Source organism: Melanostigma gelatinosum (assembly GCF_949748355.1).
Source record: "Melanostigma gelatinosum genome assembly, chromosome: 10".
NCBI classification, from domain to species: Eukaryota; Metazoa; Chordata; class Actinopteri; order Perciformes; family Zoarcidae; genus Melanostigma; species Melanostigma gelatinosum.
This window is the reverse complement of record NC_136643.1, coordinates 16,334,964-16,358,199: the sequence shown is the minus strand read 5'-3', so window position 1 is coordinate 16,358,199 and position 23,236 is coordinate 16,334,964. Positions and strand designations below refer to the sequence as shown.

General features: G+C 44.1%; 1 protein-coding gene across 1 annotated transcript in view; it reads right to left on the bottom strand.

Moving 5' to 3' along the window:
* The window catches only part of lrp2a (low density lipoprotein receptor-related protein 2a), a gene marked incomplete at its 5' end in the record, with an annotated part of 43,731 nt that overhangs the window by 13,369 nt on the left and 7,126 nt on the right, over positions 1 to 23,236 (bottom strand). The window contains 43 exons of the mRNA XM_079277230.1: positions 320 to 615; positions 713 to 914; positions 1,757 to 1,888; positions 2,432 to 2,551; positions 3,239 to 3,364; positions 3,448 to 3,690; positions 4,133 to 4,396; positions 4,510 to 4,799; positions 4,898 to 5,056; positions 5,139 to 5,304; positions 5,436 to 6,368; positions 7,075 to 7,263; positions 7,352 to 7,591; positions 7,678 to 7,891; positions 8,030 to 8,207; positions 8,741 to 8,850; positions 9,046 to 9,189; positions 9,291 to 9,457; positions 10,324 to 10,452; positions 10,700 to 10,877; positions 11,029 to 11,257; positions 11,361 to 11,545; positions 11,658 to 11,869; positions 12,473 to 12,721; positions 13,084 to 13,098; positions 13,435 to 13,815; positions 13,967 to 14,083; positions 14,577 to 14,696; positions 15,119 to 15,358; positions 15,501 to 15,782; positions 15,870 to 16,007; positions 16,173 to 16,303; positions 16,449 to 16,574; positions 16,762 to 16,954; positions 17,578 to 17,781; positions 18,017 to 18,157; positions 18,330 to 18,532; positions 18,683 to 18,889; positions 19,328 to 19,551; positions 21,233 to 21,402; positions 21,899 to 22,027; positions 22,619 to 22,738; positions 22,831 to 22,974. Of these exons, the coding sequence (XP_079133356.1) occupies positions 320 to 615; positions 713 to 914; positions 1,757 to 1,888; positions 2,432 to 2,551; positions 3,239 to 3,364; positions 3,448 to 3,690; positions 4,133 to 4,396; positions 4,510 to 4,799; positions 4,898 to 5,056; positions 5,139 to 5,304; positions 5,436 to 6,368; positions 7,075 to 7,263; positions 7,352 to 7,591; positions 7,678 to 7,891; positions 8,030 to 8,207; positions 8,741 to 8,850; positions 9,046 to 9,189; positions 9,291 to 9,457; positions 10,324 to 10,452; positions 10,700 to 10,877; positions 11,029 to 11,257; positions 11,361 to 11,545; positions 11,658 to 11,869; positions 12,473 to 12,721; positions 13,084 to 13,098; positions 13,435 to 13,815; positions 13,967 to 14,083; positions 14,577 to 14,696; positions 15,119 to 15,358; positions 15,501 to 15,782; positions 15,870 to 16,007; positions 16,173 to 16,303; positions 16,449 to 16,574; positions 16,762 to 16,954; positions 17,578 to 17,781; positions 18,017 to 18,157; positions 18,330 to 18,532; positions 18,683 to 18,889; positions 19,328 to 19,551; positions 21,233 to 21,402; positions 21,899 to 22,027; positions 22,619 to 22,738; positions 22,831 to 22,974 (8,640 nt within the window). The remainder of the gene's footprint in view (positions 1 to 319; positions 616 to 712; positions 915 to 1,756; positions 1,889 to 2,431; positions 2,552 to 3,238; positions 3,365 to 3,447; positions 3,691 to 4,132; positions 4,397 to 4,509; positions 4,800 to 4,897; positions 5,057 to 5,138; positions 5,305 to 5,435; positions 6,369 to 7,074; positions 7,264 to 7,351; positions 7,592 to 7,677; positions 7,892 to 8,029; positions 8,208 to 8,740; positions 8,851 to 9,045; positions 9,190 to 9,290; positions 9,458 to 10,323; positions 10,453 to 10,699; positions 10,878 to 11,028; positions 11,258 to 11,360; positions 11,546 to 11,657; positions 11,870 to 12,472; positions 12,722 to 13,083; positions 13,099 to 13,434; positions 13,816 to 13,966; positions 14,084 to 14,576; positions 14,697 to 15,118; positions 15,359 to 15,500; positions 15,783 to 15,869; positions 16,008 to 16,172; positions 16,304 to 16,448; positions 16,575 to 16,761; positions 16,955 to 17,577; positions 17,782 to 18,016; positions 18,158 to 18,329; positions 18,533 to 18,682; positions 18,890 to 19,327; positions 19,552 to 21,232; positions 21,403 to 21,898; positions 22,028 to 22,618; positions 22,739 to 22,830; positions 22,975 to 23,236) is intronic.

Here is a 23,236-nt window from a genome sequence, read left to right as displayed (position 1 = left end):
AAGAAAAACATATATGAAATATATAAATCAAAATCACAGTATTTTAATGTGATTCTAATCCCAAGTCTGTGTACTGATAATGCTATATCCAGTATCTACAGAAGAAATAGAACATCCTTTGTCATTTGCTATACATTCATTTGTATTCGCACAATTGTCATATAATTTGGTTGTTGACTATTTGTGGTTGTATTTCTCTCGCCTCCAGCACTTCTTTGACATCTCCCCTGGAGGCAAACACTGAAAAAACTGAAAGGTTCAAAACATTTTATCGATGGCACAATTTCTTGTGCTATTTTCAACATCTCTTTGCACTCACCGCATCCCTTCTCATCGCTGTTGTCAGAGCAGTCATCGCTCCTGTCGCACACCTGCCTCAGGGGGATACAGTGTCCGTTGTCGCATCTGAACTCTCCGGGGGGGCAGGTGGGTGCTGGTGTGTGGCACATGTGCTCCAGCTCATCGGACTCATCCCCACAGTCATTGTCGCCGTCGCAGACAAAGTCATGAGACACGCAGCGGCCGTTCTGGCAGGTGAACTGGTGTTGCTGACACGGCTGGTAGGTGCAGCTCTGCTCGTCACTGCTGTCGCCGCAGTCATTACGGCGATCGCACCTGATTTTAGATGACAGGCCGCAAAGGATGAACTCAAATTGCCAGACAGACTGATGATGTAATTAATGATATTTGAAAAGAGTTTTGTTTTTCTAACCTGTAGGAGTTGCGTATGCAGAGCCCATTGCTACAGCTGAACTCGTTGATGCCACAGGATCGGCGTGAACAGTTTTGATGTTCATCTAATGCATCTGCACAGTCTGCGTCTCCATCACACACCCAGTCACGTGGGATACATTTCCGCTGAGGTGGTTGGTTGTTCACACAGGTAAACTCTGCACTTGAACATGTGCGATTGCCTGGAATGAAAAAAGAAAAAAATCAGGCAGGGGGATTTACAAGAAGCACAATAATGAGAAGTCGACTTTCTTTACTCGACTCGTCTCGGTCTTTAGTCGATGACTTAGTTCCAAGAAAAGTATGAACACATCCCTGGAATACGCAAAACTTGAAGTGGTGCTTTTGTGTGATTCTTTGTGGAAAGAAAGTCTACAGATCTGTCGATTAAATCAACAGATTTGTGTTAGTCGACGAAGAATTTCTTTGCTTGAGGACAGCCCTAGTGACGACCCAATGTCAACCTGCATTTTTGCCAATCCAAACATTCCAAACTGTATTTCAAAACAAGCAGCCATGACTTCAAATTCTTTATCCATCTAATGAGATCGATCCACATTGTTTGAAGTGAGTCTCCTACAGAGGCTCAGGCAGTGCTGAAGTCTTTAGCTTCAGGCATGTTATTGTTGGAGCACACATTGGTGAGACATAAGAGTCCTGATCCACCCTGAGCCAGGAAGCCAGAGAAAAGAGACATGCACAAAGTAACGAGTGAGGCAGGAGAAATCAGGAATGTCAACTCCTTAGATTGGAGACCTTCTACAGGAGACTAAGATGCCGGGGCACTGACTGCCAGTGTCTCCCACACAACACTCCCCCAGTGGTGTGCATCCTAATCCATCAGCATCCTGAATAACGAGAGGATGAGGGAGGCAGGATGGGGGCAAAGTGGAGAAGAGATGGGGAACAAGAGGACAGGCTACAAAGGAGAGGAGATGAAGAAGTAGGAAGCTGCAGAAAAGGATGAGGACAAAGAGAAAGGAAGAAGTGGAAGGAGAGAAAGTGGTAATGAAAGGATGCATACCACAGTCATGCCTCTGGTCTTCGTCACTCATGTCGCCACAGTCATTGTCCCCATCACAGATCCAGGATGAGGCAATGCACCTGCCATCATCGCAGCGAAACTGATCTGTGTTGCAGGTTCTGACCAGTGTGGCTGCAGAGACAAATCATATGACATTAAACTGTAGATAACGCCGCACAAGATTGTGTTTCAATGTATTCTGCCAAATTATTAACCCTTTTTTTAAATGTTTGTGATTTGTAATTATCTCAGGTACTTCCCCCACTGCTTTCACGCAAGGCACAATACAACACTGGCAAAGCTTTCAAAAATAGTCATGGCAACTCTACATTCCCATGCATGGTGAGCTATCTAAACAAAAGCCAACGTGAGGCTCTGTAACCCCTGGTGGACAAAGGGAGGGGGAGGTGCTGTTTGTCAGAGGACACTGAGGGGCGTCACCACAGAGGAATGCGGCACACAATAGGAGGCCTGGCTGACCACATCATCAACAAAGAAATACACCACTGACTCGCACTCTCCGCTACATCACTCACAGCACTCTCTCACACCAGCACACAGATGCAGATTGGCGGACGGACACACAATAACCGAGCAGCTGATAATGGGGATGGCGGCAGACACACAAAAGCCAACAGGCCCACTTTGGGGGTGAGAGCGATGTGCGACACTCACTGCAGGAGAGGGGTTCATCAGAGCCGTCAGCGCAGTCAGCCCCTCCATCACAGTACCAGTGGGCGGGGATGCAGCGACCGCTGGAGCAACGGAACTCGCTCTGGGAACATGTGGATGCCGCTATGTAGAGGACGTGGAAAGGCATGAAATCACTTGGAGGACTTGTCAGTGTGGGAATCTTAATATGCTGATGAGTGGGGGTGGGGTAAAGAGTGATCTGTTTCTGACTCTTTTATAATCATCTGTCTCGCAATTTTAGGTAGATTAAAATCCTGTTTTACCCAGACTGAGCAGATACATTATCTGCAACATCATACTCAAAATGATACTGAAAGATTTCTATTTCACCGGTTTGTGGAAGTGTTTTTCAATTCTAACTGAATTGTTTTCTGTAAAACTCTTTCAGTTTCGTAAAAGTGATTGTGAGGCAGTAAAGGTGATTGTGAGGGGGTCTATGATCAATGCCAGTCATTGAACCTACTGTATAAGGCCGTTTCCAAAATCCCTCCCTATTTACTACCGAGTGCATTGTATTTACTTTCAGCTATTTTGTCTAAGTGTGACATTTATGCACTCAAACACAATGGAACAGAATAATAGCATAGGAGTACCCTTTAAAAGCCTCACAATGCAATGCCCTCACCAACGATAGATGAGAGTGAAAATTACAGTTCATTTATTAAAGGCCTGTGAAAAAGGCCGAGTCAGACTATAACTAGATGAAACTTGTACATTAAACAGTGATATTAACAAACTGAAAAAAAAAGCAAAAAATTGTTATAATCCTAAAACTGCTGCCGAGCTCACCACAGTGGGTAGGGCTCTCATCGCTCATATCCCCACAGTCGTTGTCTCCGTCACACAGGTATGACCGTGGGATGCAGATGTTGGTAGACTGACATTTCGTGTGCTCTGGCTGGCAGGTTCTCTCCGCTGAAATAATCAGAAGTTAGAATTAATAACCACTTTGATTTGAACATCTACCTCTGTTTCTGTGGAAAACGTAGGATACTCACGGCAGTTTTGTTCATCCGAGGTGCCGTTGTCATAGCAGTTGTTGATGCCATTGCATACATAGTCCTTTGCAACGCAGCGGCCATTGTTACAGGTGAACTCCGTGTTGGGGTCACACGGTCTGAATAAACAGCCCACCTCATCACTGTTGTCTCCGCAGTCGTCATAGTGGTCACAGCGGTAGTGGTAGGGCACACATCGCCCATTGCCACAGGTAAACACTGTGGGCTCACAGGTGTGGAAGGCTGCCAATCACAGTCAAGAACACGTTAGAGCTCTGGCCAATGGGGAGGCCTGAATACACATGCAGTGGAAGCTTATTTTACCTGACAAGGCAATAAAGGAAGACAGCAGCTGTGGTACTGCATGCAAAGATATAAGGACATTGATTCATTTGTTGGTGTTCATTTGTTTTAATAGGAATTAGCTGCATGTTAATGGAAACTTAATCATGAAGTGAATGCATACACACCAACATAGTTGAAGGCAGGTTTAGGTCCTAAGAAAGAATTGTGTTAAAGCAGAAACACATACGTTGTTAGTATTAGTGAGGGTAGAAGATAAAGAATTGCATTTAAAAGAGAGGAGAGGTGTTATTCACTCATGCTGGAGGTGTAAGGGCTCTATGAGGATCGCTACGGCTAATAATCAGTTAATTCTAGATCATTTAAGATAATTCAATAATACATAAGTGAGGAAGAAATGAAGTAAAGAATAAAATGAATACAAGCTCTTTGAAGAACATCCTACCACAGACTCTCTCCAACTCGTCGCTGCCGTCTCCACAGTCATTGTCATTGTCACATTTCCACTGGGCACGAATACAGCGGCCATTCATACAGGTAAACTGGCCTGACTGGCAGCGGGTCCCATTATCAGGGATACAGTGCTTGTTTTCAGCCAGGTACCAGCGGCCCTCTGAGGGACACTGACACTCAGCTCCATTGGGTCCTAACAAGATACAATTGCATTGAAATGTTTATACAATTAGTTGGGGTTTGCAATTACTGCACTAAAAGAATATTATGCTGGAAAACAAAGGGACAGTATGAAACTGCGGGTACCTGGTGTGCAGATGTGGCTGCAGCCTCCATTAAACTGCTGACATGGACTATCACACTGCTGCTGTTTCCTGCTGGCCAGAACATGGACGTCCATTGGCCGAGATGGAAGGTTTTGAATCATGATCCTCTGGTCAGACCCGTCATGCTTGTTGGCCCGATAGATGCTGCGTGTGTTCCAGTCAGTCCAATAGATGAACTGGCCAAACATAGTCATAGCAAAGGGATAGATGGCTGTGCCGACGATGACCTCCCGATTGGACCCGGAGAGAGAGGACCGCTCAATCTTCTGTCTGATGGCCGAGCAAAAATAATGATAATAGCAGTAGTTTGACAAGGTGATTGTATATTTTTTGTATATATTTCAACAATGTTATTTTTAAGATCTTACAAGCTGGCATCTGCCCAATAGAGTCTTTCTTCTTGATAGTCCAGGGTCAGTCCGTTGGGCCACACGAGACTGCTGTTCACAATCTCTGTTCTGAAGTTTCCACCCAAAGTTGCTCGCTCAATCTTTGCATGGGTACCCCAGTCTGTCCAATACATGTATCTGTGTGACAAGAAAGGATTTTTTTCCTTTTAGTTCAGTTTCAACTAATGAACAAAGAGATTGTTTGTTGTGTTAGTCTTACCCCCTGCAGGGATCCAACATGATGGCCCTTGGCCTGGACACATGGGCAACAATAGTCTTTTGAGAGCCGTCCACAGACATCGAGCTGATGCTCTGGTTGACGTAGTCACTGTAGTAGATTCTTTTGTTTATCCAATCATAAGCAATGCCATCAGGAGCCCCGAGATCTGTCCAAAAACAGGGACGAAAGCAACATCAGCAATACCACTGGTGTCAAATCCTACATCCATAATAGATTAAAAGGTAATTAAAGAGGAATATATAAAAGTGTATGATGTAGTGTAATTGCAAAACCTACCTGGAGCCACCACTGTAGGAGCTGAGGTGGGAGAGGACAGGCTGATGTAGCTGATCTTGCTCGCTCCTGCGCCTGAGCTCTGCGTGAAGTAGATCCTCCTGTCTGTGAGGTCAAAATCCAGTGCCACAGATGTACGTGGCACATTGACCACTGGGAAGGGCAATGCATGGTCATCGGGGTCAAGGCGCAAGCTGCGCACAGTGCTCTCAGTTGTGTAGATGAGATAATCATCCCTTGACACCACACAGCTCTCGTTATCTGCTGCAAGATTACCAAAGGCGCAGCTGCATTTTCTGTTCTGGCTACCAGTGCCAGAACCTGGATAGGCGAAGCAGAAGTGGGCACAGCCTCCATTCGCCTCTTTGCAGGGGTTGTGGTTCAGCTCCTGGGTAGTGGTGGGCTGGGTGCGCTGGTCAAAGATGGTCACGTCCCTCAGCATGTTGACGTTGTCTCTGATGACGGCAGGCTGCTCCGTGCTGCCAGGCAGTTTGCTTGCTTGGAGCACCTTCTTGAGGTTTCTGTCCACCCAAATGATACTACTCTCAAACACTGCGATTCCATAAGGAGTTGGGTAGCGACTGCCGTACCGGATGATCTCTGTCTCCCCTCCTTGAGGGTTGACTCGGGCAATCATATCCAGAGAGTCGTCCACCCAGTAGACGTAGCCAGTTTGCCAGTCCAGAGCGAGACCTCGTGGAGTAATAATCCCAGATGACACTAGAATTGTGCGATTGGTGCCGTCCAAGAGTGCTCGCTCAATTTTGGGGTTCTGACCATAATCAGCCCAGAACAAGTATCTGTTTCTGGGGTCCACCACGATGTGGCGTGGCATGTCCACCTGGGTCTTCAGCAGCACTCTGCGGAAAGTGGTGTTTAGGCGGAGCACCTCCACATATGTCTCAGTTAGGAAGGCGTTGGTGAAATACAGGTTCCCTGAGGAAAGATACCCAGCGTTTAAATTAGCATCATAAGTCTTGAGAGCATGAGGTCATCAGTCACAAACTGCTAAGTATGATAGTTCACAATTCAAGTGTTAATATTAAATGTTACTGGCTGACATTATGATGGTGTTATTGATACACATCAGACTTTCTGTTATGCCTTCACTAATAGTGATGCAATTATGAATGAGTAACAAGGAAACAGATTGTCCTGCCTGCAGTGGTGTTTTGTTGTTTTTTTCCAAAACTAGTTAACTAAATCGTCTTTCCTGTCACCTGTCTGGGACTGATCTCCTTGTTCTGAGTCCAGCATTATGATAAAGCTTCTAAACTTTACCTCTACAGGGCAGTCCGCTGCCTGAAGCCTGTGTCATACATCAAGTTCAAATGAGGCTGTCATGCAATCAACAGTCTATATTACATTCTACAATATAAGGGTAAGATGCTTTGATGTTGGTTAACTTTAAATAGAACCAAAACCTCCATAACAAGTGACAGACTTCTACCTTTGTTCAAAGTGTTGTGGAATTACTTCACATGGATACAAATACATGATTTATGTGGAAATTAGAGAGGCACTGAATGGATGCATGACAAAGATCCTAAAATAAAATTGAAGTGCCCTGATTTAATTGCACACTAGTTACATTATGCGATTATGAAAACAAACACATTTGGGAGCTGGCACAACAGCATACCTGCAGCCCAGTCTACAGCAATGCCTCGTATCCCATTGCGTCCTATTCCAGATGTTACTACACTGTGTAATCCTGAGCCATCTGGCTTGATCCGCCTGACCCCGTTTTGTATCGCCACAGTGCTGCTGAAGTCACACCAGTAGATGAAACCAGACGCCATGTGTACGTCAACGTGTAAAGCATTACGGCCTGCAGGAGGAGAACCCAGTCATTAGAGGCCATTGTTGTAACTTCAAACACAATTTTTATTTGCAGATAATTGATGAGAATCACTGACCTCTCCCAGCCACAGGCACCATGGCCTCAGAGTGGTCTGTCCCTTCCAGACTGAAGCCTTTGATTGCAGACAGAGTGGAGATGACGACATAGGACTGGTAGGGAGCGCAGGTGCTGTTGTCAGCATTAAGTTTAAAACCCGTGGCACACGCACAGGTAAACAGACCCTGTGTCCGAGGCAGGCAGAGTTGCTCACACACTCCCATATTGTTGGTGCAGCCATTGGATGTACCTGCAGAGGCTGAGTTTGTGGAGAGAATACAGTGTGATGTACAGAAACACAGGCAGCAGTGAATGAGGATGGTGGTGTCTCCTTGTGTTACTCACTCTCCCGATAATGCACTTTCAGAACTCTGAGTCCAGAAACGTTGTCTCGCAGCACAACCCTGTTGGCACCCGTGGACTTATCCACGCGCTCTATGACCTCAAAATTGCGGTCAGTGAAGTAGAGGTAGTTTTGATAGACAGCCACACCCCAGGGGTGAGACAGGCCTGTCACTATGGTGATGCGGTTACTCCCATCTGGATCCCCACGCTCAATCTGTGGAGATCACATGCCAGACAGGCAGTTAAATGTGGAATGTTAATTATGTACAAATACCAAGCGCATATCATATTACGTTTGTGAGAAGCATATAGAATGAACAAATTGTAGAGAGCTAACAGAGTGAAGACCCACCATGCCAGTGCTTGTAACAGCCCAGTACAGCTTGTTCTCTTGGATGTCCACAGTGAGGAACTCAATGTGATCGAGGTTGTTGGTGAACAAGGTGACAGGGTTTAAGCCGTCCATGTCTGCAGACGCCACCTTGGCAGGGATGCCGGTCTCTGTTCCCTGGTCTGTCCAGTACAGTTTGCTGAGAAGACATTCAAGAATGGAGGTAAGGTTTTGTGTCTCAGACATTTATAATTTGGTCATAGATCTCTATGCGTAATACTTTTTGATAGCAGTACATATATTTCATAGTCAAACCACTGAGATACAAATTAACGCTGTTGAGTGAAAATCTTTCATCTCAAAATGATGAACGTTTCAGAAACTCCGAATACCAGCCTTGCATACAGTTGTTGAATTAAAGGACACTTTCTGAGTTCAGGCACTGGATTATCAACGCTTTTAGAAAATGTCCTCAACCTACAGAGGACCAGATCATAATCAGAGCTTCAATGTTTTCACATTGGAGTGAAAAGCGATGGTTTAGAAATGTCCTTATTGTTTCTTAATTGTACTCTATTGTACATTGCCGGGGTTTGAGTGTGCAGTGTGGTGTTCAGTAACATTGCTTTGAGTTCTGTCTGGAGGCAGTGCAGATGGTGATGAGGAGACTGCTGGAGCTCAGTAGCTTTGGGGATGAGTGGCCGTGCCAGATCTGTGTTAAATGGGGCTTACCCACGTGCTGGGTCCACTGCGATGCCAACGGGACTGCCAGCACCAGTTGGGGAGCCGTTATTTGTGATTAGAGTTTTCCTGTACTGTACCTCCCCTCTCAACTTCAAAACCTGGCCGAACACAAACACAAACAGGTGCAATTATTGTACGGCATCGCTGTGTTGTGACACTGCCCTTAGTCACACTTATTTTCTGTTTTCCTAGTACAAGTGCAATCACAAAAGAATATATATTTATCTGAGTGAAAATTAAAGTCAGTGACGGTGAAAACAACTACAACAGGACATAGTTAATATTTGTCTTACCTCAATAGACTGTGTAGCTGGATTGGTGTAGTACAGGTTCTCTGTTATCCAGTCCAAGGCCAGGCCGACTGGGGAGCCAAGGATGGCAGCCGGGGCAAACTCTGTCCTGTTAGTACCATCTGACTTCACCCTGTGGATCTCACCCTGGTGGACAAAAGAAGACACAAAAAGTTAACCACAATCTCAAAGTTGTCTTTGGAGGACAACTAAGTTCTGAACTGAACAGTGACAGGACAGTAACTCACCGGGTGCTCCACCCAGTAGATGCTCTGTTCGTTGTCATCAAAGTCAACATCATAGCCATTCTGAAGCCCAGCGATCGGGACCATAGCATCGTTACTCTTGTCATCTGGGTTCAAGGAAATGCCATAGATGACGCTGTCTCTTACAACCACCAGGAAAGGATCCTCAACTGCATGTAAAAACAAAATGCAAAAGCAGTGAATAAACAGTGACAACAAAATACATTTACAAACCGCTGTTCCTACAGTAAAACAGAAAAACATTCATTGTGACAGAATACTCATACCCTAGATATTTTCCTCAAGGCTGTGAATTTCCTAGTACTTTAAAAGTTACATAACAAATTCAAAAACAAAGCTATGAAACCATGTTTCCTGGATATGGATTTAGCCCATAGTAATCCAAAACTACAAGTTGCTTTCAGTGTATAAAAACCTGGTGCAAAATAGGAATCCTGAGCTAACAGGCTTTTATCTATAAAGAGGATTGACTGGTAAAAGTTGTCTCTACAATCTGATTTGCTTTGTCATCGGTGATTAGAATCGACAAATGGCTGTGGGGCATTTTCATTCTTGGGTAATTGTTGGCCTCAGGGGGAGAATGTGTTCTGCTTGGCTTGAATGGGCTGAAACATGAGATGAGTTAAGCTGTTGACCTAAGGGGGACTCCTTGGACTTTGAATTAAAGATCCCTTGTCTCCTTAAGACCTTGAAAGACATGTTCATATGATTCTTAATATTTATGACTGGAACAGCAGTTTACAAGAGAATCTAAATGGAAGACTGTTGACAAGGACCTCGATCTATAATACGAATAGTGTTTTCCAAGATTTCTCTTCTTACCTTCATTGAGATCCTGAAAATTAAGCATGCCAAAGCTATCATTTCCACAATAACAGGTTTGCTATTTACAACAATAACCACAGCTAAGATGAATACCATATGAGTACATCAACTTGTCAACTGCATCTGACCCAACTTCCTTTTTCATCAAACTGAGTGATGAGTGTTTTCCTCCATTTGGCAGGATGCATACCTCTGGTGCAGGCGATTTGGTCTGCTGCCAGTGTCCAGCCTGAGGGGCAGGCACACGAGTAGTACCTCGGTCCCACAGCAGAAAGCAGACAGATATGAGAACAGGGACTCCCCAAGCAGTGATTTTCACCTAAGAATTGTCAAACCACACATGCACACACAAACACACATGCATACCCACAAAGAGTCAGCAAAATGATCTTCACAGGTTGTCTTGGATTGTTGTTAAATGTAATGACAAAAACAATATGCTGCATATTAGCAACATTATCAATGTGCAAGAACTACCAAACCAATTCAGGAGGCAAACGCAATGGTCAACATCAGCTAATACTGATGCAACAAAGATTTGCTGATATAAAATATCGTTGCCTTACCTGCAGGCTGCCTGGTTGGGTGTACTGCCACCAGACCCATGGGCTGAGGGAGGTTGAAAAGCATCACTGTCTGGTTCTCCCCGTGCCACTTATGGGCTCGCATCACACGGTTGATGTATCTGTCGGTCCAATACACAAAATCCTCAAAAATGGTAATTGCGTGGGGATGTTGCAGTACCTTTTCACAGAGAGTAGCAAAAGAAAAAAAAAAGTGTCTTTCACATGCTAGTTCAAAAGGAAATTGAATTTGCTCTGTTCAGTTTGAAATTATCGACATGAATCAGATTTCTAAAAATAATTCAGAAGACGTGTCCTCCTCGTACACTCACCAGGTCACTGGCCAGGACTTGCTTCCTGTTGTTGCCATTATAATCGCAGAAGTCAATGAAATCCAAGTAGGCATCAGCAAAGTACAACAAATTGTTTGGGTAGTCTATGGTTAGACCGTTGGGCCAGTACAGCTTTTTGTTTATGATAACAGTCCTCAGTTTCCCATCCATGCTGGCCCTCTCAATGCGGGGGTTCCTCCCCCAGTCGGTCCAGAACATCAGGTGAGCACTGCAGAAACAAAGACACGTCTTTTAACACCATCTGCTTTAAACGAAAAGTGACGATAACATCCAAGACATACAGATTTAAAACAAACTTGTTTCTAACTGACCTGTCCCTTGGGTCCAGCACCAGGCCTCGGGGGTTGGTGACATTTTCACTGACTAAAACAGTGCGGTGGGTGCCCGCCAGTGTAGACACTTCAATAGTCTCCAAGACATAGTCAGTCCAGTAGAGGTTCCTGCCCACCCAGTCCACAGCAAGGCTCTCCGTTACCGTCACTCCACTGTCAAATACCTGTCCACAAGAGACTCATTCTTAGTTCAATATGTCGACTGATCAAACAGTTAAACCACGTGTAACCCTGAGTAGTAAGTCGGTGGTGACAAACAGGAACAAAACAACTCACCACAGTTCTGTCACTGCCATTTTTGTTCGCGCTCCAGATTCTGTCCTGGCTTGTGTCGGACCAGTACACGCGGTCAGTGGCCGAGTCAAAATCTAGGGCCACAATGTTGCGTCCATCTCGAACCAGTGAGCGGACCACATTGGGCTGAGTGGTTATGTCATCTTGCACAATCTGATTTCGACTGGCCACCAGCAAGAAAGCCTGACGAGAATCTGAAAACAGACATCAAATCTCCGTTACCTGTTTTTCATGTCCGTTATCATGCTAATGTGAGCACTTATCAGGTCGTGCATGTCAACCACAGCTATGTGACAGGCCTGTTGAATAGACCCTACTCAAATGGCAATCCTAAGGGAATGCACTCTTGTCCAAATAATGACCTATTGTCCTGCAAAGTCTTTCAGCAGGTTATCTGTGTGGAAGAGGAGCTCATGTCAGGCACACTCCCAATAAACAGCCCATTGTTGGTGATTATGTCCTAATTACACCTGTGTGGGCCAGTGAGCGACATATATGTTATTTGTCTTATCTGAAGAAATCAGATCAGCAAGGAGAGGGAGAAGAAAGACGGTGTGTCTCAGTCTCGCAGTCCGGTGGCCGAGCTCCCCCGTTATCGCAGCCCATTCCTGCCCAACAGCCTGCACAGCGGAGACAAATGTGCTGTATAGCCACCATCTTGACAACCATGTCACTGTTGGACTGATGATCGGCCTGTTTCCTATTTACTGCATTATGAAATTATAGGTCCTTATTTATAACAACCAGGGGAGCAATATGTTCCATGCACAGAAGGTTTAAGCCACATCCCTCCTCACCTGAGGCCTTGCAGGTACGCTGGTCTGCTTCGAGAGTGTAACCATCCTGGCAGTGGCAGCGGAAAGAGCCCCTCTCATTGAAGCAGTGCTGGCTGCATAGTCCATGGGGATTACACTCATCTACATCCTCACAGGTTTTGGAGTCATTGCTCAGTTGATAACCCACGGGGCATGAGCACTGGGCCCCAAACGGCCCTTGGATACAACCGTGGGTGCAGCCAGCATTGTTGTCAGAACAGCTCTCCTGATCTGAGTTGAAAGAAAATTTAGAAACAAAAATCAAACCAAGTTAATGATTACTCATGCAACACAAATACAAAATACCAAATTATGCAATTAATATACATGTTCCAATGGTAATTAGTAACAACAAAGCACTAACCACTTCAGTAAACCTCTTTAGAAGTGCTACTCAGAGCCATAACAATTTTTAATGCACAAGGATTTATACATTCACCACATACACTCTACTAACAACATTTTTGGCCTCGATTACATTGTGAAACAAATCTATGAGTATTAAAAAAAAGGCAATAAAGATACTGTGTTTGTTGAAAATGAATCAAAACTACTTGCAGCATTTCTACCAATGATTGAGAGTTTGTTCCTACCTGGCAAAGGCTCGTCTGAAAGTAGTGAAAAAGGCAAGAAAGGAAAATCACAGATCATTTTCAGGTTAATACAGGTCAAATCACACACATGCATGATTTTAACTCAAGGATCCAAAGACAAACGGATAACATTCAACACATTGTTTCTGTGAAATGAAGCCCTTGTTTCGAGAGTACTAGAGGAAAATGTCAAATTAAACTGAATCAATGGAGAGTTTGATCCTGTTCGTCATGTCATGTGACAATTAAATTGAATTTGAGGATGCCAGCAAACTTAATAAAACAATCAAGTACGTCTGAAAGAAAAAGAACACGTTCCAGGTTGACTAAGAATGCAGAGATCAGACTTACTGCAGAGAGGAGACTCGTCCGCACCATTGGGGCAGTCGGGAGTGTTGTCACAAACCGTGGTGAGGTTGATGCACAAACTGTGGCCTGGACACTGCCACTGCCAGCTCGGACATCGCAATGGCGGTATGGGACAGTCTCTTTCATCGCTCATGTCCCTGCAGTCGTTGTCCCCATCACAAAGCCAGCTAAGTAACACACAGTTTCCATTGTCACAGCGGAAGAGCGAGGAGGGGCAGGTGCGAGGTGGACAGACATGGTGTTCATCGCTGCCGTCCTCGCAGTCTGGATGACCATCACACTCCCAGGTAGACGGTACACAGCTCCCATCTGACTGACACTGGAACTCGCTTTCATGGTGGCACATCCCTGGGGGCCTTGTAGCTGAGATTTATTAGGAAACACCACAAACAGCATGACAGAAAAGTCCAAAATTAGAGAAAAATGAAATATATTAGCAACCTTGCACAGCATTATGCATGACTGAGTAATGCTTCAGTAATACAATGACCAAAGGCACTTTTTAAATACTTACGACAGCCTTGCTCATCTGAGCGATCGCTGCAATCAAAGACTCCATCACAGCGGTAGTAGGAGTTGATACACTGGTGACCACTGGAGCACTTGAACTCATACACAGTGCAGTTGTAAACTGAAAACAATCCAGTTGAGTATGTTAAACCTGATATTCAACATTTCTGCAGTTTTGTATGTATGCTAAGCTCAAGTGTTGTGCAACTCAAGTAATGAGATCAATAAACTAAGAGGCTTAGCAAATACTGCTTGAATTTTACAGAGCATTTAATTGACCTCTACAACTTCTTGAGCATGTTTAGCTCGTGCAAACAGGGTGTTGCTGAATGAATGCATGAATGACTGAACAAATGAATTCATTCCTTCTTGGGAAATGCCAGATAAAGTTCCAATTCATAAAATCTTACAATTAGGTCCGAAGTAGTGATCATGAGACCTGACTGAAATAGATCTGATAAGCAACTTCATTAGTTATATAAATACCAGCTGGATGAAATTGAATCGATTTTATCACACACTTGCGTAAAAAGAGTTGATCTTTTATAAGGACCAGATGAGATTAGCGATTATGAGGATGTTCAGGGAAAACTGTAATCCAGAAAGATACTCACTGCATCCCTGCTCGTCCGCCCCATCCACACAGTCCCTGTCCCCATCACAGACATAGTTGGGATCTATGCAACGGTGGTCAGGACACTGAAACTGTCCTGGATTGCATGTGCCTCTCAGATCTGTCGACACAAATTGTTAAACATTATGAGTCTACAAACATTATTTTGTTTTGAATAACCCATTTTTGTATTTGAGGCAGAGGTGGGGAATTCAAAATGATCCTGGATAGACTGAGAGGCATCAAAAAAAAAATACTTAGTAAGTTAGTTAGTTCTCCAGTAGCCTATTGACCAGCTTTCATCTCTAAGTTTTTATAATTAAGGCTATATATGTAGGTTAATTGAACCCCTTCTTTAAAATATGTGCATTAATGTGTTCTCCAACATATTTGCTTGTAGTTTGCGTCCTGAAATAAAGTCCTGCCACTGTAATGAATGTGGGCTGTTTGTCGTATTTCTGCCTATTCTGTGTTTAGAACAAAACCAGTCCCCAAGCAAAGCCCATCCTTTTTTCAATTGGTAGCCTCTACAGGGATACTCACGGCAGTCCGCTTCATCTGAACTGTCCCCGCAGTCATTATCCGTGTCACAGCGCCAGGTATGTGGGATGCAGCGGTGGTTGGCACAGGTAAACTGATTGGCAGGGCACGTTCCAGGCATCCGTGTCGGGCAGTTGTACTCATCGCTGTTATCAAAACAGTCATTGTGGCCATCACAGCGCCAGCCTGCAGGCACGCAGTGCTTATTGGCACACGTGAATGCAGAGGGGGAGCAAGTGGTGTCTGAAAAAAGAAATGAGGATCCTGATTGAAATATTGTAACATTAAAATGAACAAAATGAAACAAATATTAAGCAAAACAAGTTTTTACTCTGGTCAGGGCGGGCGAGTATTGTAGACTAGATTTACAAAAAAAAAGCATTACTGTTAATTCCACAGTCGACTTCGTCACTGTTGTCGTGGCAGTCGTCAACACCGTCGCATCTGTAGCTGTTTGGGACACATTTGCTGTTGCCGCAGGAGAAGGAATTGGCTCCGCACTGCAGTGTCGGGGGCTCATTGGAAGGGTCTTCCACACACGCCTGGTGGTTGGGCAACAGCTTCATGCCATACGGACAGCCACACACCCTCTGTGAGTCTGGGGCTGGAAAGCAGAAGTGGCTGCAGTCTCCATTCGGATTTGTCTGCCTGTTGCAGAGGTTGGAGCCTGAGATGGAGAGTGGAGCGTAATTACCAGGAATATGACTGACAAGTGTGAGCCTTGGCTACGCATGCAGAGAATAAAGCTACTGACCAATCTGAGAGTTGGAATTGAAAGACTTGACATGCATGATGTGGCTGATTCCTCTTCTGATAATGACCATTTCCCCACCATCGGTCTTGCGCACACGTACGATGCCACCCAGGCGCCAGTCAGTGAAATATGCATAGCCTTCGAGGGGGATAGGAGCAACAGAGCAAGACCTCAGTTCGTTTATCTTTCATCACCTCCTGGTAACAGTAATTGCTCTTTTGACATGACCCTCGTTAAAGCAAGAATGGTAAACCGCAGCTCAAGTCAATGCCAGTGAGATTGAGATATGCCAGGAGTTATTACCTTCAAAAATGGTGAGACCAAACGGGTGGGAGATCTGGGTTATGCGGTCCAAAGAAATCCTGTTCCGTCCATCAAAATTGCTGTGCTCAATTTTGTCAAAGAAGGCATCCACCCAATACAGACGCATTGAGCTGGGCGGAGATCAGAGTAGAGAGCGAGAGATTACAATGATCAGCATCAACCATAATTTACAGTTAAAACAATTATAAATGACATCAATGTCAAGGTGAAACAGTGTATCGTGGAACTGTTTGAGCTATCAGATGTTTGACTCACCTCCAGTCAATAGCGAGTCCATTTGGCCAGCCAAGAGTAGTGCTTACAATAGACAGGGCATGTGACCCGTCACCCCAGGCCCTCATGATCTTCGCTGGCCGGTACCAGTCAGTCCAAAAAATATACCTGTCCAAATTAAATAAACATCAATCATCAATGTCATATGTCATTAAAAAATGCACTACTGAATTCCTACAAACCTCAAGTGTTTTTTTTGTAGTTTATAGTTTTATATAGAATATAACAAATACAGATATTTGCTTAAAAGGACAACATTCACAAAAATATGATTCTACAGTTTATATTGGTTTACCCAATGGGAGGATGCACCACGATGGCACGAGGGTTGTTGAGGTTTTGTATGATGGCTCTCCTGGACTTATCGGCAAGCTTCATTACAGATATGCTCCTGTATCGCGGGTCAGTCCAGTAGAGGTTTTTTGAAATCCAGTCGTAAGCCAGGTCCTCCACTCCATCCACTCTGTTGGCTGCCAGTACCTCCCTGCCTGTGCGGATCAAAGCAGTCAGACCACCGTTTAACACAGAGGTGAAAGAGGAACACTTTAAATAAATAAGCTGTCAGCTTGCATTTTCCCCATGTGGACCGGACAGAAAACAACTAGAGCAGATCCAAAAACAACATCACTGATCAGAGCAGTGGTGTTTCTTTTATTTTGTGTGTGGTGTGACTGCTCGTGGACATGAGGGACTACTTTCTACAGCTTAGGTGATAGTTTTGAAATGAAATATCAGAACTGCTTGGTAAAACATTCTTGATTAGTCTGTCCTTCTCATTTTCAGGTCATTAGTTTCAAAGGTAAGTTCATTATATGATCCATTTTCCACTGTCCACACTCCCGTCCACTCCCTCCCCCATAGTACCAGTCGGCCCCATCAGGCACTCCCTTAACTCCCTGTATAAGCCTGGCTGAATCACATGGTGGAGATCTCTGCAAGGACAGAAATTCTCCAATGATATAAGCACAGAGAAAACACTGAAAACATATTAGCTGCTGATAGCTTTCACACAAGACCATGTCTTTCTTTGTGTTATTATGAACTTGTTATGCTGTGAATATGTACAGGCTATTCTGAACAGTTCAGGTAGATCAACCAACAAGATGCTCACCGGTCCCATCCACTTTTTGTTTATAAATAATATCTTTGGCTGTGTCTGAGAAGAAGATGGCATCGTCTTCAGCACTAAAATCCACCCCGACAAAGTAGGAAGGTGATCCAGTGATGGGCAGGATGATGTCCTCCTGAGACGAGAGGTTAAAGGGGATCCCTCTCACGGCCAGCTGGCTGGAGAACAGCAGAAACTGCCTCACAGCTGAAGATAGGAAATCAGAAGACCATTTGAAACTAGTTATTCATGCCAAAGATATTCAGCCCCACAAAAACATCATGACACAAAAGAAAGGGTTAAATGAGATGAAGCCACTCTGGGTTGCCGTAAAGATGTGGTCCGAGTGAACCATTACATCTTAAGGAAACCGTAAAAGGAAACATCCTGAGATCTGTTCAAGAAACAAATCTTTGCAGTCATACGAAAAATGTTCTCTTACCAAAACATCGCTTGCCATCGGCATGTAGGTCGTAGCCCATGCGACATTTGCAGCGGTAACCCAGTCCTCCATTGTCACTCCTGTGACTCAGAACACAGATCTGCTCACATCCACCTCTGTCTACACTACAAGGGTTTGGCACTGGAGACAAACATAGAACAAATTCCTTTAGCTGGCAAGGTTATATGAAATTGATTACAGATCCAGATTTTCTTCAATTATAGCTATTTATGGTCTTCTTTTAGAAACACTAGCAGTTACATGATAGATAAATTGACATTATACTGTTAATTTGTCTCATTGAGGGACTTACCATATGGCTGTTTCAACTGATGTATCACTGCAACTCCGTGTGGAGCCTGTGATGTACTGTAAACAACTTGAGGACTTCTGTCAGTGAACTTGTTGGCTTTTATCACGGCCATCTTGGTCCAGTCCGTGAAATAGACATTGTGCTCAAACATACTGATGCCAAATGGGTGTGGGATCACAGCACCTCCGTGAACCACTGTTTTTCTATTGAGAAAGAAATGTTGAGAACATTGATTTATTACAACATAAATGCATGGACCTTTCTACTTGTTTATTTCATGGGGTTTTGTTTCTGTTTCTAAATTACCTATGAATGCCGTGTTATTTTTGAGGGATAACACATGACATATTTACCTATGAAGACCATCATATGTTGCAGTTTCAATGTAGTCATAGCGACTGTCCACCCAGTAGACGCGCTTGGCTTCAATGTCTAGTGTGATACCAGCTGGCCAGCCCAGTTTACTGCCAATGATCCCATAACGGTTGGAGCCGTCCATAAAGGCACGCTCCAGTCCTGGTTGTCCATTCAACGCCTCCCAATCTGAGAAGAACATATACCTGTGAAAGGAGGTTAAATGTTTAATCTGCCAGTTGTCTCTGAGGTGGGATCGTCACACGAGTACAGCTGGGACCACAGAAATAACACCACATGTATTCCCTTCACAAAGATCTAGGAGACTTTTCTTTTGTCAATTAAGTCCAGCATCACATCATGTCTCCAGCTGGGTGGCTGTGCATCTCCCCAAAGAGCTGTACATTCATTGAAGATAAGCAATTTATCTGCAGCCACCTGGCTCTCCTCCCCCCTTGAACGATACTATTGGATTACAATGAGGGTCATCACTTACATTGCTCCTCACTAATCCACCCAGGGCAATCTGCTAATCTCATACACACACCCCATTATTCCATGCCAATGGAACGCGACAGATACTGTATGTGGAGTTCGGGAATGGGTTGATTGATGAATGGGTGGAAACTAGGAGATGTGCTTACCCGACAGTGGGGTCCACCGCCAGCCCTCTAGGGTTTCCAAGGTTTTCAGTGATGAGTGTGACCCGGTTACTTCCATCAAAGTCCACCATGTCAATCCTGTTGACGCTGGACTCCACCACATACAGTTTATTGTTCACCCAATCCACCGCCAGGTTCTCAGGGTAGTCAACTGATACATTTAAAACCACCTGCATATTGGAACCGTCCATATCCACGGAAAACACCTGTAGACAAAAGACGGCATTGTTGTCAAGAAATTAGCTCGTAGGTGGTCACTGCTTCAAGAAACCAAGGGAAGTTATTAAAAAAGAAGTCCACATTTTTGTGTATCTTTATACAATACTCACATGCCTGGAGAACATTGAAAGTACATTGAAAGTGTTATTATCTCATCTGAATCTATTGCTCGCTCACATGCACGAAAACGCACTAAAGGTCAACAAAACAAGGAGAAGCTCGTATAACAACAGACACAGAGGGAGAGCAACTCCATTCTCTGCTCAGGTAGACTTTACGTCACAATATCTTTACAATTGAAGTGATGGGAGACAAAATCCCCATTCCTTGTTCCGAGTAAAAATTACTTCGAAAATGTAGCTTTAGCAGGCTTCAGGCTTCAGCAGTCTGAGTCACAAATCAAGTGGGCATCATTCAAACGCTTCAACGGACAGTGCTTCCTTGTTGAGCCACTGCAAAGGGACAGTAATGTATATTTTGCACTAAAAGGATTGCAACTTTGGAATACAGCCACTTGATTTTTCTCTCTCAGTCTGCTGAAACCTCATATAGCTGTGATTGAACTTTGGAATCAATTTTTACACATAACATCGACCTTTTTCCCCCAAGAACTTAAATTGAAACTTCTTTAAGAGGGGATCCCTGTATGGCTATGAACAGGAGAAACAACTACAGCGAATATAAACTATTTCACTGAACATATAGGAATGTGAGTATTGTGTTAAGATAGACCGTCACAGGGATCAACGTAAAGCTAACATTGAGAAACGCATCTTACGCAGTGAAAAGACAGAGAGAGATTATTTGTTTGCCTCTCTGAAGATTCTGTCTTGTTACATATCTGTGTAGCCTGTAACGTCTCTACCGTACTCGAACCGATACTATGATGGCACTAGTTTCTCGGAGTGGAAACCTTGGCACCATGCAGCTGGCTAGGGGGGTATTGCTCTTAGCAGCTCTGCCTCTTTTGAAACAAGATCCATATGTCTAAAAAAGCAGGATTTTCTACTGACCTGTTTAAGGAGAAACTGAAGATGTGGAAATAGCCTGATAGTTTAACCTTTCTGGTTGCATTCACATGCCCTGTTTGTGCTCTCCCTACTTGTAATCTGACATGCTGCCATGGAGGCAGGTGATATCCACAGATGCCCAGTCAGAGATATGTCCTTGCCTTTCAGCCCAGTGGCTGCAGTTCAAACCATTAAGGAGCCAAAAGCACAGGCTAACAAAGACTTTTTAGCGTGCCAAAGAATGCATATAGATGGACAGTGCCTCTGAAAACAAATACAGCATGATTACTTCAAACAAGATCGAGTTACAAAAATTGCACCCTGGTATGTGAACATCATACCAGCCTATCGGACAGGTTTCAAGATTAGGCCATTTGGATTCCATTCCACATCTACTTCCCTTAATTATGACCCAGCTGCAAAGGAGCCAACAGCTATCCCATTATTATAGTATCAACATTGCTGATATTTTACAGGATAACTGAAAGAATTTCATTCTGCAGCTCAAGTCTATCTCAAGTATTTCCTCAAACAAAACAGAGGTCCATTCCTGTGATCTCTTACCCTGGCATAACACTATTCATCCAGGTAACGCTCTAAGAAAAACACTGAAGTAAATAAGTACATATAACATGAATAATTAGACTTAAAGAAATACCTTATTCTGAATGGTATCAGTCCAGAATATCCTATGGAGATTATAATGGAAGTCCACTCCCACTGCAACCCCTCTGTTCTGTGAATGAACCAAAGTGCGCAGACTGTTGCCGTGGATGTCTCCTATTAGCAGGTCTCTGCCATTAGAAAATACTAAGGAAGGGACTCCAGCTGCAGTACAAACAAGGGACAAACAAAATTTAACAAGTTAGGAAACACAACATAAAGAAGTCATTTGAAAATGTCCAGTTAGAAAGCAGAGCCTCATTTGTATTGAAGCAAAAATCTATTTAGTTGTAGGCATGCGCAACTAAAATATCAGTGGAAATTTACAGAATGTGGCGCATTAATTCAAAACCCTGACTGAAGTATTTTCTAGCCACTATCCTTACACACTCCTCCCACTAAAGCTAAAAGGCAGAGAGGTCAGCCTCTCAGTCAACACTCTTTCTAGGTTCCACAAAGGCAAGAGAGTAACTAAAACAGCATTCGGTACGCAACAATGCACCAGAAAGAAGTGCAGACGCCCAGTGAAGCAGCCACAGTGGTTGGCAAACAGGAAAGGGGGTGACGCTAATGGGAGTCATTTAGATGGATCATTCACACATTCAAAATCTGAGCATGGTGGAAGAGAATCTGTTCAAACAAGAGAGGAAACGACACTCACTTGAGGCGTCAGCTCTGCAGTGTCTGTGCTGCTCCAGGATGTAGCCCTCTCGACAGCTGCAGCGATGGGAGCCTATGCGGTCCTCACACAGCTGGTCACATACGCCCCACATCGAGCAGTCGTCAAAGTCTTCAGGATTCAGTGAAAAACACAGCAGATGACGATTAAACACCAATATGTTTTGCTTGAGTCAAATTGCACTTATATTATATTCTAAGACAACAACATAGAGCTGTAAAGAGGTGTGAATCAACAAAACCTTTATTTTTTATCCTTCCTGTCATGTCTTTTAAATTCAGCTGTGAGTCCAAAGTGCGTGCTGTACTTCTGAGTCCAAATAAAAACAGCCGATGTTACGTGCACGTCTAGACCTTGCAAACTTAAGTTGAGTCTGGCTCTGGCCAGAGAAAGACTCGAGAGCCATGTGTTTACATGCAGCAAACATTATTTGGGTAAAGCTTTTTCTGTGTACTTCTGGTTTTCTGTGTTTAAGTACGTCGGTTGTCACGAGCATTGATATGATGTGTTCGCGAAAAAAACAGACCACATAAAAATGGTTTCCAGTGGATAGCACTGAAAAGGTACTGCTGAGCCTTTACCTTAGTTTGTCTTGCTTTTGTTATCATTGTTATCTCATTTGTTGAGCAAAAACATTGAACATCCCAGCTTATTATAAGATCATTGTACCAATGTAATGTAAAGGCAATGAAGGATAAATACCTATGCATAAGCGACTGTTGTTGCTGCTGACAATGTATCCAGAAGGACAAGAGCAGATCCCTCCATCAGGGGAGGCGTGACAGCGATGCTCACAGCTTAGAGAGGCACATCTCCAGATACCTGGACACAGAAACCACATGAGTGAATGAATATAGTTTTGGGGATATTAGATATCCTAATGTGAACTTGAAACACGTTGTCTTGGTACTAACTGCAGTTGCGCCCAGCAGTGCTGTTAGTTTCATCTTCTCCCTCGGGGCAGTGAGCTGTTCCATCACACAGCTGATCAATGGGGATACACAGGCCAGAGGATGGACAGGGCCATTCTCCTGGGTAACACTCCCGCGGTACATTTTCTGCAGAAAAAACAATTCATCTTTATCCGTGCAGGCTTACACATAGAAAAGGGAAAACACAACAGCAGATAGTTCTAGTGGGCAAGGTATGTATTGATAGGCCGCCTTATCTCAACAGGAATGTGCTGCTGATCTGAAGAAAGTTGTGACTAGGACTCTTATTGTCAGGGAAATTACTGTCACTTTAAATCGACACAGGGGAGTGGAGCTTTGAGGGGGTCACATGGGGGCTCAGAGGGCTTCTGCAGCCCATCCTCTAAAA